The 19690-nt window shown below is 43.8% G+C and overlaps 1 protein-coding gene across 1 annotated transcript; it reads left to right on the top strand.

Moving 5' to 3' along the window:
• Positions 1-623: 623 nt before the first annotated feature.
• On the top strand, positions 624-18019 carry FABP7 (fatty acid binding protein 7). The gene is made up of 4 exons (XM_069606593.1): positions 624-1018; positions 1773-1945; positions 16276-16377; positions 17660-18019. Exons 1-4 carry the CDS (start codon positions 946-948, stop codon positions 17708-17710), a joined length of 399 nt encoding a protein of 132 aa, XP_069462694.1. The 5' UTR covers positions 624-945; the 3' UTR covers positions 17711-18019.
• The last annotated feature ends 1671 nt before the right edge of the window (positions 18020-19690 follow it).

The raw sequence follows: 19690 nt of genomic DNA, 5'->3' as shown, positions 1-19690 counted from the left end.
TTTTTTTTTAATTAATTACCTATTTTTAGACACGCTTCGTTGAAGTCAGTCACAAACTCTGGCTCTCTGGCTACCGGAGAGGTGGGAGACACCCATCCATATTTTGCAAGAAAATTATCAAATTCCCGGTTCTAAGCTAAATGAGGACATAAGACCATAAATAGGATTATTTTCTTGCAAAACCTTTGGATTCTTGTTTTGCCAAAAAAAACGCAGAGCATACACTTGCAAATAACACGTGGGCAGAACAAACTGGGACCGTCCTTTTTGCCCGCCAAAAATGTAACATTTAAATGGCACGGGGGCGGGAGGGTACGCACATCATTGACCACTACACCAGTTGCCTGAACCCGCAGATATATGTTGTTGGGTGGAATTCAGATGAAGCACAGATGCTGGACGACGCGGCAACATTATACCCGTAAATGTAAGCAAATGGTGGCATTTAATTTACCAATATGTGTACGTTAATCAGGGAACAACGTGGGTGAGATGGTGCTGATGTATGTTTATGCACCGTTTGCGACGAAGAACTCCAGAAATGTAAGTGGCTGTGGAACTGCCAAGTATGATTGTGGGAGCTGTATCACAGGCATAAAAGCGCTCCGCACGAGCAAGGGAGCTGCTTGCATTGCAGAGAGCTGAAAAGAGACTCTAGGGGAGGGGTCCCGGGATTGGCTTTTCCCAGTCCGGTCTCTCCTGACCAGGTGGCCTGAGCCAATCAGCGCAGGGATGCAAATGTAGGCACACGCACCACCCTGCTATAGACGGAGGGGTGTGGTTTGTCGGACTCGCCCAAATGGCAGGGCGATCCGCTTCATATAATAGCAGTGTCCGGGTCCTTGGTGTTGGCGTAGGCACTGGGCATTCTTCTGAAGCGGGCAGCAGCAGCACCGATATTGTCCGACCACCCAATCTAAACTCCACCACCTCACCACAGGCACCATGGTCGACGCATTCATAGGCACCTGGAAGCTGGTCGAAAGCATCAACTTCGATGAGTACATGAAAGCACTGGGTAAGTGTCAGTTTTGGTGCCCCTTTGCGATTGGGTGAGAATTGGGCGACGCTATGCAGAATTCCCTTGCAACTTCTCGTTCTCAACAGGCCCTATCTGGTGCGCAGCACTACCGATACTCCACAGTCATGGGCTGCGCGTAATTTAGCTGTTATTATTATTTATTCATATCACACACTTAGCTGTAAATTTCCATGGTTCTGGCTCTTAATTTTATTCAGGGCAGTTTGGGGCTACCACATTAAAGTAATGCACGTTTCTAACATGGCATGTTGTTGATTTCCCTGACTCTTCGTTTCATCTTTCCTATATACTTTGGGATACACTTGGCCTGCACGATTCTCGCATTGCACTTTTCTCTCCAAGATGCACATGTATTAACTTATATGCACCCGAACACGCCTGTGCCAGAATGTATTATTTTCTCACTATGACCCTTCTCCAGGTTCACCCCCAGAAAGTAAGTCTCACACTGCCTCTTTACAGTGGATGTTCATTACCAAATGTCGTGGCATAATGTGCCAGTTTCAGTGCATGTCATTTTTATCATACTTAATCAAAAATTTCATTTTGTAGTTTTGTGGAATGTTGCTGGAAGACTGTCGTCTACCCTCCCCCCCCCCCCCCCCCAGCCTTGCCACCTTTGCAATGTGGGCAAAGGGCGCCATGGCGCGCGCAGATTGCGCCCCCGTTGCCAGCCACCTGCTTCCCCAATGCCAAACCATTATACTTAAACCGAGTCTCTTTTCCGCAGGAGTGCCATTTGCCACGCGTCAAATGGGCAACGTGACCAAACCCACGTTGATCATCAGCAAGGAGGCCGACAGGATTGTGCTGCGCACCCAGAGCACCTTCAAGAACACCGAGATCGCCTTCAAGCTGGGCGAGGAGTTTTCCGAGACCACCGTGGACGACAGGGTCTGCAAGGTGAGCCCTCCCCCGACGCAGGGGCCCGCTCCCCCCCCTCCCCCCCACACACACACACACACACAGGCATACACCTAACCTATTGACAATTCCCCCACGACAAAGACCACCACCAGACGAAGAGTGAGTGGGTGGACCCGCCAGTAACAGTGAAGCTAGCGCTGAACTAGGGATTAATGTGGAATGTTGGTTGCGCTATGAAATGAGGCCCTGAAGGGGGCCACGCGCGACATTTACCTCAGGCTGCGGTCCCGTGAACCCTTAGCGCGCATGGCAGTTTAACCCTCGTGACGTACATTTAGGGAGAGCCCACCTGTTGGGGAGGGGGAGGGTTAGTTATCGTCGGTAAACACAAAAACCACAAAACGACTGGTGCATAAGTATACTCAACAGATGCTCTGATTTATTTACGTTTTTGTTTTATGGAGACTTCGTTATTGTTGGAATATTGTATTTGAAATTGTGTAAATGTAAAATAACAACACGAAGGATTTCCTAATGTTTCTAATTAATGTTGGTTTGATTGCTTTGCAGCTCACAACGTTCATTGCAGCCATGTATCTCATATAGATGGCATACAAAGCAATTTCATTATTTCTATAAAAAAGTCAAGCAGGGCCATCTGACAACACACGTTTCCCCCATTAGAATTTGTATTTTAACCTTAGGTAATTTTGTGGTATAATTGGTCCCAGCTGAACATGTAACATTGTGAGGCTAAGCTTCATAACCGATAGCGGATTCACAGCACATATTTTATCAGGCGAGACGCCGAGTGGGCGGGGAGGTGGATCTTCTTATTCCAGACATCAACTGTTCTCGCTCTCGACACTGATTTAGGGTAAGAGAGAGTAATATATGATACCGTGTACTGGGAAGGAGCATTGGGTGGGAGTAAGACCTCAAGAGAAGAGTCATATGAGGCTGGTGCCGCACTGGGTTAACCAAGCGCTGATAGGATAGGGCGGTGGAGTTGTTGACAGACAAAACTGGCATAAAAGCAGCAGGCAATTAAGAATGGGACACACAAGTCGTAGGGCTTGGCTGAAGGGGAACATTCTACGACAGAGGAATGGTGCAATAATAATGTTAAACTTTGGGGTGGGAGGGTGAGACCGCACAGTCAATCACAATACACCTTAATATTTGAAAAAGGCAGCTGGTAACTTAACCAGGACAGCCTGATCATCCAAGCAGAACTAACCAAGCCCATCCCAACTTTACCCTAATGTATTTGCTAACCCCACAACTGCATCAAAAGACGCGTACCTACTGGCAAATTCAAAATGCTATTGAAAGAAAACTAGCAAAACCATTTCCTATATCGTTTAACCCAAAAGGTTAATTGCTTACTCTGCGGTTCCGAGAATGGACATGGCTGTAGAAGAAAAAGTCCAGGGCTGGGAGCATGGTGTTGGGCACCATGCAGCCACATGGGCACCCGTCCCAGGCCTGCATCCGCATATTGCCAGTTTGCTTGACCGGTGCAAACTGGTGCAAACTCCCAGTTTGTCAAACCCACCTTTCAAAACAACATGGGTATATTTTCAGTTTGCATGATCCTCCTACATTCTCAGAGTTTACTGGATTGTCAAACTGTTAAACACATTCCAAGGGTTGTCAATCCAAAACTAAAGTCCGTTTGTATAACCCTATTATGTTCCTAGTCTGCTTGCACTAAAGTAGTATATGGTAAGGTTCACTAACAAGGTAAGCTTCCACCCATCATAGATTGTCCTAGTATGCACAGTTCCAATATGCTTCAAGTATATATATACTTATTAGTACAGTCCCACAGTGCTCAATTTTGGTATACTCTCACTATGCTATTTATTGTACAGTAACCATTTTACTACTAGTTTACTGGGACATAATTCCAGTCGATTTCCCAATTTGTACACTCCAAGTATATTTGCAGTTTGACATTCCTGGTTAGGCCATAGCAGTAGAATCCCAACTTGAACAATTCCTCCTTGCTTTTAGTATGACAATTCCCCATATATTTTCCCATTTTGCAAACTGGAGTTATACTGATGTAAAATTCGAAATAGTTATTTAAACTAGGGTACATTGGCATTATTGCAGATCCATTCCATGTACAGTCTCTGCATACTGTTACATTTTTATATATTTTAAGCAGACTCCCAGTTTGAAAACCAAATATATGCCTGGTTTGATCATTGAAATATACACCCATAATGCGGCTTTGGCAAAATGCTCTTCAATCTCCATTTTGCAGTGCTAGTATAGACAGTTTGCCAATCCCAGAACAATTTTAGGGCTTGATTTTCAAAAGTGTTTTTCAACGGGTCAGTCAATTTACAACGCATTATATGTAATGTTACTGTCTCAGAAAATGCTATACATTCATAGAGAGTACTTAAATAACGTACTTCACCTAGTAAATACATTACATGTCCTAAACACGTGTGCTAGGTAATCTCTGCACACTAGATACATCATAGACAACGTATAAAGACTTGGTATATCCATGCTTATGGTAATGTGCAGAAACTAACTCACCTACGTTTTTAAGTTTCGCCATGTATTATGAGACTATTATTTAGAGAGACTACTTATGCACACTATTAAAGCACATTTTGTGAATATATAGCGCGTTCAGAAATGGTGACATCTTTAACTCAAACTGCGCTGTAAATTCATAATGTACTTAAATCATGTACAAAAAAGGTAGCAGGCGCCTCTCTCTAGAAAGAACATGGCATGATAACCTGTTCTATAGTTTTTACCCACTTTGAGAGTCCGCAGCCATCGCTTTTTGCTCACTGTACTTTTCACAAAGGAGGAATATCAATTTGCATTTCAGTCTTTGTCCCGCCCACAGGGATAGCCCAGCACCGAAATGCCTGGCAAACCTCCTCTGAACAAGAGTGCCAACAGCAACCCCAGACATGTGTTTCGGCCTAGTCGGGCCTCATCTGTGAGGTGGAACTGTGGCTCTCTGAGCGCAGTGAGTAAGGGGGCATTTCGGTGCTGAACTGCCCCTGTGGGTGGGACAAAGATTAATATGCAAATGGTTCTTCCTCCTTTGTGAAAAGTACAGTGAGCAAAAAGCAATGGTTGTAGACTCTCACAGTGGGTAAAAACCACAGAACAGGTTATCATGCCATGTTCTTTCTAGAGAGAGGCGCCTGCTACCTTTTTTGTACTTAAATAATGGGCCTACATCAACACAGTTTAAAACGTGTGCAAGCTATTCTCTGCCACTGTAGTAAAAACGTCCTTGGATGCATTCCAAAACTTGCACACGTATGTAACCTTTTTAATGTGTGTACTTCTTCTAGGTACTGGCACATTATTTAAGTACACTTTGTGAACTTACAGTACACTCTGCATTAGACAGCTTAAAAACTGTTCAAGCTAGTCTCTGCACACGTTTACATTACACATAAAGTAAAAAGACTTCTGTTGACCCATAAGAGCACATAAGTCTTTTTACCAAAGCTATGCCATCTGGGGTCGGGGACCACACTATCTGCAATCCTCTCTTACCCGCAATACCCTCAATGTTCCTCTGGCACCAACTCTTTGTGTGTAAAGTGTTTTGCTAAACAGAAGGCAGGAGGCCAACCTCTTTCATAAGCATGCTTCCTCCTGTGGAATAGCCTCCCCCTTTCTCTGCATCTTGAGCTGGACTTTCTCAAACCCTGCAAGCTCCTGAAGACTTTACTCTTTACCTCTGCCTTCCCTTCTTGGCTAATCTCACAGTTGCTGTGATTGGTGTCCAGGGCCCTTATGCATCCTCGGGGTCCTTGACCTTCCACACCCAATCGCCCCAGCTTCTGTCTACCATTCAGCACTTGCCTTGGCGGGCCTCCGTCCAGGAGGTTCACACTTTTTTCACCCAAGGCGGCTCCAGGCCGTTTAGCACTTACCATACCATGCACTTCATCTGTTGCTAACCCACGAGCACGGACACCCCAGCACCTACCCCCACACTCTCTTCCTTGCTGCACTTGCACATTCTGAATACTAACAAGGCATAGCAGGTTCTTCCTTTTTTCCCTCCTCTATATTTAATATTTCAATCCCATGTTCCCTCCCTGTTGCCCTGTGGGCGCTTTGAAACAGAATTGACTTACTGTTAAAAGGGCAGAACAATCTAATAGCATGCGTTACTCTTTGTTGTGTATTTATTAGGTATATTTACACTATTTAAATACACTTTATGAATTTACAGTGTTTTCCAGAATGGTGACATCACCATCTTAGAATTCTTCACAAAATGTTTGCAAGCTAGTCTCTGCACTCTATTTCATTAAGCAAAGACCCATAAAAAAAAAACGTCCTTGCATGCATAGCAAAACTTGCACACATAGTATAGGCACATTATTTAAGTACTGTGAGAAACCTGAGGGCGTCTTCACATGTACTCCCCTGGGATCCTTTACTCAGGTGGCCAGGGAAGGGCCATCACTTTTGGATCCCAACCCTGGGGGCGGACAAGTGAGGGAGGATCATCTGAGTAGGGTGTCCTTGGGGAGTGGGAAGGAGATGTCTGAGGGTGAGACACAGTACCCCCTCCAATTATCCATCACCCTACTCTCCCTCTGCCGTTATATGAAATTACCAGTCCTATTCTGTCCCCCCCCCCCAATTCCAACACATACTGAGACGAGGAAGAGGCGTATCAGAGTAAGAAAGATTACCTATGGGAAAAGGCCCTACAGAACTGTGAGGAGGAAGATGAATGGAGAGGCCTACTACACCACACTACCCATATGTCCCTCTAACAAGGTCAGGCAAAGTGAGGCACTTGACAACTGCTATACACACCTGCACTCTATTACCTAGCACTCTAGTAATGGGATAAATAGGTGAGGCATGTCCCATTAATTGGCCTAATTGGAGTCAGGCAAGGGAGGCCAAGGACTCACACCTGAAACCCTTTGACAGGGCACGGGTGTATAAAAGGTGGAGCACTCAGCAGTGCAGGGAGCAGCAGTTAGGAGAGCAGAAGGGAGGCTGCATGGCTGAGTTCAGCAGGGGCTCCCATCTTGATCCCAAACCCGTTTTTGCCAGAGAAAGAGAGGGAGTTGTTAATGATGAGCAAGCCGTGGAAGCCAGAGAACAGGAATCTACAGCTGGAGTACCCGAAATATCTGGAGGAGAATGAGACACTGACTCGGTACTGTGTGAGGGTTGCTGTGTGGCGAGGGAGCTGTGTCTCCAAAGAGCCAGATTTGGACGCACTTGGTCTTGTGGGCCCTGGCCAAGCAGATGCTCGTTCCCCTGGGAGGAGTCCAGCTCCCAGGGGTATCTGAGGGACAGGTGGTGAGACCCCTTGACCTCAGCGCCAAAGCTGGCGAGCCTTCCCGACAGCATCGCGTAAACTGGTGAGTTTCTGAATGACAAGAGTCAGAGTGGATGCGCATAGGAGAAAGTAAAGCTGTGCGTTCTCGAAAGTCTCTGATACTGACTCAACATTAAAAGGAAGATAAAAAAAGCACCACTTGAGAGAAGGTGAAAAAAGGGGGAGCTATACCGAAAGTGAAGTGGGAGCAAAACCCCCAAAATATTGTGAAAGGCTGTTTGAACTAAAGAGGAAGAACTGTGTTTTGAAAGTGAATCTTGAAAAGCAGAACTTTTGTGCTTTTGTGAACTTTGTGGTGTATCTTGAAACCAGCAGGCCTAAGCTTGGGCGAAGGGAACCCTGAGAGGCCCATCTGTGTTTCATGAAGTTTGGGGAAGGGAGTCCATGCCAGCCTAGGAACTTGTGTGAACTAAATTGATTTGAAGTTGCAGAATCCTTGCCTAGAAGACTCCAAGGGCATTTCTACGTTGAACTATTTTTGAACTGGTAACATTAACCTGACGATAAGGCCACCTGAATTCACTCTTATTTTATACTTCTTTTTGGAACACCATTTTTCTGTTAAGAAGATCTAGCACAACATTTGTTTCAAGAGTGAGGGCAAGCATAGGTTTGACACAGACAGGTTTTGTTTAGCGATTTACAGACCTTGACTATCCTTAGAAACATAATTTACAGGAATACCCAAAATAGAGAGGACAAGATAGACATTACACCAACCCATTATCTTGAAAGAAAGGTTTTCAAACTGCTATCTTTTGTGTCTGTGCCTCTCCTGTCACCATGCCTACCTCACAGTACACTTTGTGAACTTACAGTAGTAACCTCTCAGATGGTGATATTACCATCACAGATAGCGCTGTAAATTCACAAAACATACTTAAACTATACCCTTACACCAATTAAATAGATACCAAAACTTAAAAACGTGCAAGATAGGCTTTTCACACTATAATATTAAGCATAGACACAGTGAAAAGACTTCAGTGCAACTGCCAGTTTATGGAAGTCCTTTTACTATTTCTAGTGCAATGTAATAGCCATCAGAGTGCCAGTGACGCCTAACCTCAAACCGCGAGGCACATTTTTTATAAACTAGTTGCATTGGCAACCATTTCATTCACAGATTGGAGGCCTGCGAAACATTGTCACAGCCTTTTATCTTCATTTTTTTGAAACATGAAGTGCCAGTCTTCCAAACCATTACATTTTTGTTCATTTCCATATAAATCTTCATTCTCGCTCGGTCTTTTGCAAACTATTCACATGATCACAATTATATGCGATTCCTTCTTATTTTCTTAATGACGGATATTTTTGCCACACATTAATTACAATAATTCCTGGATCGGGTGCCCCTGTTTCATGCAAAGCAGTGCAGGCAACAGATTCCCCCAGTATATCCCTACTTTACCTGTTGACATTAGAGTCACCTCCAGATGGCCACACCAAAGCTGGCTCCTAAGGACTGTGTGCTTAGCCAGTTCTTCCACCCCTGCGTTAACTGATCTAAGATTCTTGGTCCTCTGCATCTAATACTCCCTTCACCCCATTTTAAGCCTGCTTGGAAGCCCCTCCCTCAAAAATATCGCACCCAAACTATAGCAATAACATTACAACCATTTGTTGAGTACCTCCACTCTAAATGTAGTATGTGCCCTTCCCCAACACTCTTCTGTTTCCCCTGCTCACGGTATTTTCCCACCCCAATCCACTGCTCTGGAGTTCTGTGACCAGTTGCAGTCCCACACATCTGTTGCACCAATGACTGGATTTCCACAGTCTGAAAATATGCCTATTTATTGCAGGCCTGGCACAACATTGTTTGTTGGTTTCTGAAAGCCTGCACTTCCCTTCTTGGGTGGTGTGTCTGAGAAAGGGTGTCATGGAAGGGACCTTTGCTATATGGGCTGAAATCGCCTGGCAAGTGGGTAGCAATCTAATTACCTTTGAGATCCATTTCTAATTTGCCCCCCATCACATCAATGAGGAGTTACAGGTAAGAATGGTGGAGGATGAAGTGCACACATGCCATCCCTCCAAAGTTTATGTATGCTTTCCAGATCACATCCATGTTTTTCATAAAGCTGTATTAATACAGCAATTTTAATAATTTAACACATTTCCCCTTTCCTTTGTCACGATGATCATGTACACCCTATAGCAATGGTTGTTATATGGTGCTTCTTACATTGTTGCCCCATGCTCATCTGCCCCAATCTCCTCCTTCCCTTTTTTTGCTTCAGCCCATTGCTTTTTTCTCTTCTCTCCCCATGTTACCACCAGGTCTCCCTCTAGTTCCGCCTTCCATTACCATGTGTACCTCCCCATCCACCTTCTTTACACTGTTGTTGCCTTCCACCTCCAGGCCTCTACTTTATTCCTTGCATTCCTGCATGCTGGATGGTCCATCCCCATGCCACCTCTTCTGAGCATTCTCTCCAATGCCAAAAACCACCCTCTTTCCCTCACAATTTGATGAAAATGCCTGCTTCATTCTTGAACCCCTCACTGGACTCCTGCTGCAGCAAAGACCAAGAGCAACTTTCCGAATTAACTTTCTTTATCACGCATTGCTCCGCCGTGAACCATCCTTCACACAATTGATTCAAACCTTGCCGCTCCTAACTATTTGTTCTCCAATAGCTTTCCCAAACAAGAGAAGACCAGCCCAGCGTCTTCCAGCAGATATAGACCTCTTCTAATATTTCTCCTTCTTCCATTTTTTCTGTTCCCTTCATCAACTCCCCTGGATCCTGTTATTTTCTTTCAATTGCATCCTTGCTCAAAACCTTGTACCACACCTTATACCACTCCCTCCTTCAGCCACACCCACAGGGTCCCGGCCGCTCATCATCATTCATCAACAATCGCCATGTCCTTACAGATAAATGGAAGGCAACTCCAGTTCTTTCACTCTCTTCTTTCCATTATTGGCATGGCATCTCACACTCGCACGCATCTATCCCATTATGGTCATAGACCGGTCTCAAGCCTCTCAGACTTTTCTTCGGTTACTGTTGGTCCAGATTTGACCTCATTTTTACATGTTATCATCTGCTACTATCAGTAGGTTGGTTAATTGGTCCAAGCAGGTGGTTAATGCGAAGATCAGTTTGTTGTTCGTTCCATTGCAGCATAATAACCAGCAATCTTTGCCACATAGGAGTGGCCCTTCTTTTATGAGAGGTCCCATATGCTTAGTTATCAAGGATCTTAATGTCGAACAAAATAATGTTAAGTGCTTTAGTGTTTCCACTGTGTCATTGCAAAATCTGCACTTGTTATCTTTGAATGGGTTGTTTTTCCACATTTCTGTGACCTCTTTGGTCAGTGATAGATTAAGACGAAATTTCGTATAGAGATTCCTATGATGTTGGCTTGGAAATGTCTCTAGATAGTTTGATAGTTTATTTAGAACTTCACATCGGTTCTCCCCCAACACTCAACCCTGCCCCAGACTGTTTTGCATGCCTGACAGTCGCACCGCGTAAATTCCCTTTTCCGCTAACCCACCGTTAACTGCCACCACTAACACGTTCGCATAGTCTGGTAGCGGGACACGGGGCACTTTCTACACACCGGCGCGCTGTAAAAACGCAGAGAACACTGCCAAGGTTCATACTGCCCAACAGCCAAAAAATATCCTTTTCATCATCCAGCCAACCCCAGGACGACCACCTACCCAGGCATAGACGTGTGTCTTGTTCACCATTGGTTCCCTCTTAGCCGAAGGGGGGTTGGGGTGATGATGGGCTAGAGAAATAATTTAGTGATGCAATTACACATGATAGGCTGTTTAGGCCACCAAAGAAATTCATGAGGGCAGAAAGGACTATGCTTGGAGTTTGCACTGAAGGGGAGTGCAGGAGCCAGAATGGGAAGCAGCAGGTGCTAACTGCGGAACCCTCCCCTCCCAAAGTAGTAAAAAAGGATTTTTTAACCGCGCTAAACAGTTTCTTAGTGCTTCTAAATTTGGCCTAGAAGGGGACATATGCTCAGTTAAAGTTATGATTTGCCCCGGCTCAGCTCTCACCATTTAAGTGAGGTTGAAAGCTGTCACTAGATATAAGGATTCTTGGTCCCACAAATATCAATTTCTGACTGGTACTTGACTCCTGTCCATTAGGCCAAATTGTGAAATGGTGAGCTGTGTGCATGTGGAGAATTGGGGGGCTCTTGATTGTTTATGCTTGGCTAGTGGCTTCCCACTTTAACATATTTATCAATTTTCTTGTTCACAGAATTGTCTGCCAGTTTTCCTGTAGGGTACTTAAAAAAGACATCAACAATTTACAGTGTTGAGCAATATGAATTTCCCAAGCAATACTAACTATGCTGTGGTCATTGGGGTAAACCAACACACAACTAATTGAAAACCTTCTACACAGCCAACCTAAGGAAAGTGTTGAGGAACAACACATGAGATATTGGGAGCTTGCTGTCACCCCTTTTATGCAGAAACTTAACCCAACTTGGATATCCTTTCCCTACAGAATATTGTAGCAGTGGGAATATCAAGGTTGGATTTGTTTACCTTTTTTTCCATTCTGTACATTTTTCTGGTTCCTTGGAATCCATTTTGGCTGGCAATGGCATATGTACGAAGAACAGTTCCCTTCTTTATAATCTTTAGGTGTTCAGGAGTAGAAGTAGCTTCTTGTTTCATTTGTTTAGGTGTGCATTGAGAGAGATCACTTCGGGGAGTATTTTAGAAGGGCTCTGCTGTTAATTAGCTGCCCAACGATGCAGAAAGTGCTTCTTATCGGTCCCTTACAACTTAGAATGTCGACATCCAATTTGGTTCCTCCAGCCCCATAACCATTGCGAACAGGGTTCCCTGTTAGCGTAATGCACTTTAAAAAAAAAATAGCATGTGGTGAATTGTAAAGTGCACCAAATGCAATAACTTAAACATGGCCGCCAATGCAGCAGGTAGGACATAGTGCTATATGGGAGGTTTACACCTTTCTGACCACCCTTGAACAGTGGCCCTATTAGGGTCTGGCAAATCCTTCAGTGCATTAGATAGAATGCATACATCTAAACTGTCCACCACTCAGGCCGGATACGAACACTGTTTTGGGCATCCACTCTTTCAGCCACCTACTAATCAATCGCCCCATTTAACTGCTCCCCACCAATCAAGTCGCCCTACAAGCGCACCCATTCCATCACTTACCCATCCATCTCTGCATTCGCTCACCGACTTGCACCCATCCTTCTGTAAACCAAAGTAAATGTTTCTCTGCTTCCATCCCTCATCCCCTTCCTTTTTTCTTATGGAGAAAAGGCCTGGCCTATTGGCTTTGCCACTGTCTGCTCATATGGACACAGGGTTGCCAGAAACTGAAATTGGACATCTATCTTGTACCCTTAGTTGAGAGTAGATTAGAAGTTCAAAACAATGAACACCTCTGACTCGCAGACATGGACTAAGATAACAAACTGAATGGAAAGTCATTGATTGACACCAAAGACATAGGCTTAAGAGAACATTGATGGAACGCAGTTTTACCACATATGGTATATTGTTTGCAGTGTCCTGCTGAATAAATACGCATAACTCTATGGGGGGAAGGGCGAAATGAATACATATGGCAGGCCAATGAATTACCCACATGCTTAGTGGCCTAGAAAACCCCATAAACTAACGAGTTCAACTAGACTCTGCCACTGAATCCCAGATATCAGAGGTCAACTGAATGTACTCCTCACTTACCAAGCGAAAACTGAATATACTCCTCACTTACCAAGCCGGAAAAGAAAATCTTGCAGCTTTCAACATACGAATTGTATAAGGGCAACAAAGCAGGCAGGCTGCTTGCATACCAATTAACATCTAGAGGTATATCAAAGAAGGTAGAGCAGGAGAGAACATCTGCACATTATAAAGAAGCTGTCAGGCTCAATACTTTCCACTCATATCACATTAAACTCTACACAGAGGAGTCTGCAGAACTGCAACTGGTTCCAGACTATCTGCTACATCTTGCCCTCGGTGTGATTCCAAAGTGACCTCTCTTTTTTTTATAGACATTTAAAGAAACAACAATCAAAATCCATGGCATCCCTGTTCAATGATTTCCATAACTCAATATTCGTCTCAAATTCCTTAGCTGAAGCAATAAACTTTCTCCTTAAATGCTCCCAGCCCTTCTGAATCGGGATGCTGAGAATGTTTCCTAAAATACAATACTTGCACCCCGACTACATCACCTCCCTTCTGGAAAACTCACAACAAATCAGTTTCATCAGCAATAGACAAGCATGTGACACTATTTACAGAGTGCTAATTACTACTAAATCAGCCAGTATACACTTAGCCCTTTTCTCTGTGAACCTTCTGGCACTGGATGTTAAAAAGTCCTAAGGTGGCCTGCTTCACCCCAGTAATGTGTACCTCCATGGTTAAACTCAATTTGCAAGCCACTCTCCAGGCATAAAAGTCAACCACTCCCACATGCACCCAGCGCAGTTCTCCCCAGGATTCATATCTTACTCTCCAAGGGTGAGTTATCACTCGCCAAGTGCACATTTTGTAGCTTGTACATTCATCCAATTAAATGATGTTCACCCAAGGGCAAGAATACGAGTCAATGAGTGTCTTGCCCAGAATAGGTCTTCTGGGATGTACCAGGCAGAGGTGCCTCTTTTCCCCTTGGTATGGCCTATAGAGCTATTCACCCAGTGCATTTGTCAGAACATAAACATTCTGTGCTAAAATTCTGCCTACCCGAAACATAAAGCAACACTATTTACTGAAGCTGGTTTTTGTCATGTTATATTAACTGCTATTTGTATAGCGTATTACTGCCATTGTCATGGCTTGGAAGCACTAAGATATCTTGTTCAAGCCATACCCCGTGTGATAAAGAACAAAGGACTTGCCAGTCGGTTTCAATTAGAAAATGAACCTCACTAAATCCAAGGGACTAAACATCACATCTGAAAGTATGATCTAATTGCTGCAAAGGACCGATCCTTTGGAATAGGAGAAACGAATATATCACTTGTCTTGGGATACATTTAACCACTAAGCATGATACCCTTTTCAGACACAATGTTCCCAAGCTGCCATTAGATTTTCATCAAGATCTAACATGATGGTTGAGGCTAGATAGTTCCTTCAAAGCTGCCTTCTTTGTCCCACCCCTTATATATGTACTGCCCACTCTCCCACTAGAAATCCCCTTGGATCTGCTGAGGCAATTCCGGAAAAATGGCAAACTTTTCATGGACGGTTAGGCCGGCTCGTCTCTCAAGAGAATTTGATCTCTCCTTTCTGAGTTTCGAGATCTTGCAGCTCCTGGTTTCCAGCTCTAGACAGTGTTGTAATAACAATTGGCCCTCACTGATAGGCCCTGAATACTGCTTGAATGTGTTGAATTGCGACACTCGACAAATTCTATTGTGGGTGGATGTCAAATCCTGGCTCGATCCAGGTGGAATCTTCCCCTTGTTGGCCTTTATCCTGCAGTTACTTTGTGAAGCCATGATCACATATGGGTATCACGACACACCTATGCAATCCCACCAGACACTCAACCCCCTCCCTCCCTCGCCACCTACCCTCCAAATTACAGTGTTTCAAACTCTTTTTGCTGGGGCTTGCAGGTCAAACCTGTGTGCGTTATCAAACGGGCTCCCTTGCAATTTTAGGACAGTTATTCTGGGGGGTGGGTGGGTTCCACTAGACTTTGCTAAAAGACACTTTGTGTAACCGAGAGCAATAGGTTCAGATACATCCAGCTCAGACACTGAAGAACCAAGGAAGTTGTTCAAGAAGGAGGCTCCCATCCACAGATGCAATTCGGACAAGTGATTAGGGTCTACTCTGCACAGTTGTTTTCTGCAATGTACAAGGCCCTCTAATCCAGAACGGCTCACACCAGCTATTTTCTTATGTGGAGTAATGGGAATTGGAATTGCCCAAAGAAATGCCTCAATCTACATAGGCCCACAATTGAGAGTGGACAGCGAGATTCTCGCACTTCACCCAGCTTTGAGACATTGCTTAGAAGATATTTTTTAGGTGGTATCCAACCCCAGACAGTCTGAGCAAAATCTGTCTCACGTGTTCATCCCCATGTTGGAGAAACTCCAGGGCATCGGGTACAATGCTTCATGAATGGTGACGCTGCCCACTCAGTCAACTATTATGGAGTGAGATGTCGTTGATATATAAAGGCTCACACATCTCTTTATCAGCAGATCCTATGGGGGTCCTTTTGGGAGTCGTTGATGAGGATAACGCCACCCACCTGAAAAACAAGACCTGTAGACTAGTAAGTCAGATCCTCTTTGCAGCAGAAGTAGCAATACCTCATTGGTGGAAGAACTCCTAGATTTGCCTAAAGTCTCCAGTGTGGTGGAAACGGCGGTGTCCGCTTTTAGTGGACACATGAACGTTTGTTACACTAAACATTTCTCATAAAGCCTTAGCCTGTTGGTTTCTGCGTAGAGATTGAATCCAAGAAAGAAAAGAAGGCCTCTGTTCACAGGGCCAGTTCTTTGCAAAACCTTTCACTGTATTCATTATAAAGCACCTCTCGGGATGTTTTGGGCTTCTTGTATATCTGTTCATTGTACAATGTGTATGCATTTTGGCAGTTTTCATTTCAGAGGTGGGCTGGTGAGGAAATGTATGTTTAAGCTCATGTCATCTTTTATGGGACCGTTTTCTTGTTGCTTTAAAAAAAAACATTGTACTTATTCTTCTTTTATATGATGGTGGTTTTGACAATTGTTGAAAAAAATATCAGGAGACCTAATTTGGTGTGTCATGATGCTCGATGGCACAGCTCTTCACCAGCTCATCTGCTGTCCAGTAACTGTGGATTGATTCTAATATATAATCACAGGATCTCCGTTTACAGTCATGTGGGCCATCCGGTATCAGACTGTTTGCCATGCACGCACAAGATAGCCAAGAGAATACTGCACAGCTTATTTAATGAGTTCCTAATTACATGTGTGCTTTTCTTCCTTGCAGTCTGTAATAAAAATGAAAGGTGACAAATTAGTGCATGTGCAGAAATGGGACGGCAAGGAGACCTCCTTTGTTAGAGAAATTAAAGATGGCAAAATGACAATGGTGAGTATGAGTGCGCTGCACAGAGATTATTTCGCGTAAATCGTGTACATGTGTGTCAATGGGGGAAATAACCTGTTAATTCTGCTTTCCACGAACTAGACAGGGTCTTTTTTCATCAACATACTAAAATACACATAAACTTAAGTATGTCTGAGAGGGAAACATTAGCTTTAAGTAGCCAAGTTGTCCATGAAGTATCATCGTTGTATCCATACTCTAAGGGTGTTCGTGAGGTTGAAGCACCCACTAGGTTTGTGAAACCTGACTATGTTAACATTACGATGTTCTATTCACTAATTGTCTAGTTAAATCTAGCTATACATTACATGGTAGCTGCGACCTTGGTCGGTCCTAGAGCTAATACCGGTGGAGAGATGTCAACCTGACAAGTTCTGTACAGAGACCCAGACATGTAAAGCCTTGAAATAAGACATAGCCGGCGAAAACTGGGGCAGCATGTTCTCAGTAAAGGAACTAAAGGCCTTTCTAGTCGCATGATTCCTGCCTTTTGCAGCACCAAAGGACTCTGTACGGTCTCCATGTTAACCCTTCCTCTTCTCCAACTTTCACTGCCATCTTTTGAAGGGTAGGCTTTCAATGACTCCCTTTCTTGGCTGTGCAGCACTTACAAATAGCCTGCTTTGTGGTACAGACCATCCTTACTATTCCTTCTCATGCAACACTCTTCTCACCTTTTCATGCTTCCAAATGACAAGTTCCTTCCAGGGTCTAACTCATCAGAGTACTTCCCCAGCGAGATTATACCAGATGAAACCAAATATTCACTAACCCAATGGTTTCAGAGCTCTTTGTCTGAGGCCCTTGTCTAACATGGCCCATTGGGTCTCTTTATGTGCAAAATATTAGCCACAATGTGCAGGATTTTTTTACCCTATGCATTCAACCGTATATATGGCATGTCACACATACACATGGCTCAACTGTCTCATAGACTTTTGGGGCTACTGTATGGTATTCTAGCTGCCTGGTCTGGCGTTGGCAACTTTACAAACAATGTATATACCAACTGCATACTATGGAAACAAGTTATTCAGCAACTCAAGGGAAAACGCAAGGATTAGTACAGAGGAACCGAATGCAGTGTGTAGATGGAGGGAGCCCTTTAGGGGACTATGGCACGAGTCTTAGAATGTATTCGGTGGTAAGCATAAAACCCACAAGAATCATTATCCTGAGGGAAAACGGTTTTATCTCAGACACACCAGACTTTAGTTACCAATCTTTGTCAGACTGATTTTCTATTTCCCTTTTGTACCCACAGACATTAACTTTTGGTGACGTGATTGCTGCCCGCCATTATGAGAAAGCATAGAATGCTGCCCTCTGGGTGCTGCCCCCTTGCCTATCAAAGTGTTACTTGTCGTGGATGAAGCAAAGTCGTCCTCTTCATCACTGAAAGTGTTTGATTACACGTTACAATGTTTTTCTTGGACAAAGTGTCACTGTTTACGCCAACCACATAATAACGCTGTGTTTTGTTAAATGGCCAATGTGTGGCTACTGTTTATGAAATTAACCAAACATTATTTTTATGAAGTCCGCAAATATTTTTACATGACTCCTCTTTTCGGAGTTAAAGTCAGATTGAAATAAAGACGTTTTACATCTGCGCAGTAATGTACATTGGTGGCTCGTGTTTTATTGTCTGGTTTAAACTGGTTTCATAAGCCTGTGTGTGTGTCATGTCACAAATTGGTATGCAGCCGTCTGAACAAGAGCAGGGACACGTCCAGAGTAGCCTGGCCTGTGCATTAGCTAACACTTGCACTGTTCTTCCAGCCATATGGAGTGAGATGTAGTCATCTTCAGACCGGTGCTACCTGAAAAATGCACTGTTTCCCCTGCATTGGACTTTCATAAGTTCACATGCTGTGAATACTTTTCCCATTTTCGGGATGGGGATTCTTGGGGAAATCCAATACAACAGCAGTGTCTAAACAGTAGAAATCCTATGCACATCATTTGGACCAATTCTTCCCCTCATCAACATTGGCATAGAACTGTTTGCATTCCATGCACACATGTACATTTCGATTTCATACAGAACAGAAGTACTGCACACGTTGATAAGATGATTGTGTATATCTGTATTGCAGTGGCCTGCAATGGTAACATCAACCATCTGATGCCATTCCCAGACCTTCCCTTCAGTATCACTGGTAAGAGCTTATCAGATCTAGGGGTCTACACTTTATGAGGAAGGAACATCAAGGATTGAAATTGATGGGACAGAAAAACAGTGTTCCATGAGTAAAAACACTGTTTTACACAATTGAGAGCCATTCTAATTCTTCATTGAGGCAAATACTTGTCACAGAGTATGCTGAGCCGGTGCACAACACTTGACAAGTGTTAAAGGTGTAACACGTGTTTTATTGGTGAAAACTAAACATATGGTGGTTTGGTTAGAAGGGGGAGTGGCTAAGGGCTCTCACGAACACAAAGGGGTGCTTCCGTTTGCTTCTTTTTTGAGCAGGGACAAGGGAACTCCAGCAGGGAAGAATATATTCTTACTGACTGACGGATTTCCATCTGCAATGGGGACTCGCCCAGATTTTCCTGCAATTTTAGGAGCCCTAGTAAGTGGATTCTGCTATGAAATTTGGAACAGCTAAACAGCCTTGCTTTCAAACACTGCTCTGTGTTTTACAAACGGGCATTGGTGGGTTTATACCCAGGTGGGGCTTTCGGCCATTGGATGCATTGTGAATCTAAGCAACAGCCATATATAAGGCAACTACTTGTATAGAAGCAGCTAGGCAGCAGTAATTGGCATTTCAGCTTTTAGCAGCAGTGGGTCATTACTTTAGAAAGGCTCCCAGCCAATCTCTTTGCTAAAAAGTGCATACCAGTTTTTGGTTGCTAAATCTGCAACAAAAGTGGCAGCACTCTACAAGACTACTTTAAAGGATGCATTACTGACATCTCTAGAAGCAAAGTTATTATAAATTGTTCATTGACCTTCTTTGGAATACAAATGGTTAGCCCTTTGAGAGTAAAAAACAGTTCATTTGTCAACTACATATCCGTAAGGCCTGACAGTAGTTTGGTAAAATGCATATAAACCTATATCTGGATTGATGCAGTGGTCTTTAGGAAGCTACATTTATAAATGACCAAAACCCATATGATGTCTTTTTATTCAACTGACTTTCAAGGAACCCCCGAAACTCTGAGTTCTCTATATCACTGTCTGGTGTTGAATTCACCCAATAACTGTTGGTCCAGCCCTAGAAGCTCCCTTTGTTCTTTGCTGGGAAGGTGTGACACCTCCCTAGAGGAACAAACTTCC

The sequence above is a fragment of the Ambystoma mexicanum genome, chromosome 4p, assembly GCF_040938575.1.
Source record: "Ambystoma mexicanum isolate Mex_15411 chromosome 4p, UKY_AmexF1_1, whole genome shotgun sequence".
Taxonomy (NCBI): Eukaryota; Metazoa; Chordata; class Amphibia; order Caudata; family Ambystomatidae; genus Ambystoma; species Ambystoma mexicanum.
Note: the sequence above shows the minus strand (reverse complement) of the source record. Positions and strands in the feature narration are given on the sequence as shown.

Coding starts and splice junctions, on each gene's coding strand:
- FABP7 (XM_069606593.1), top strand. CDS start 946: ATGGTCGACGCATTCATAGGCACCTGGAAGCTGGTCGAAAGCATCAAC. Junction 1,019..1,772: donor TGAGTACATGAAAGCACTGG/GTAAGTGTCAGT, acceptor TCTTTTCCGCAG/GAGTGCCATTTGCCACGCGT. Junction 16,378..17,659: donor AAGATGGCAAAATGACAATG/GTGAGTATGAGT, acceptor TTGTACCCACAG/ACATTAACTTTTGGTGACGT.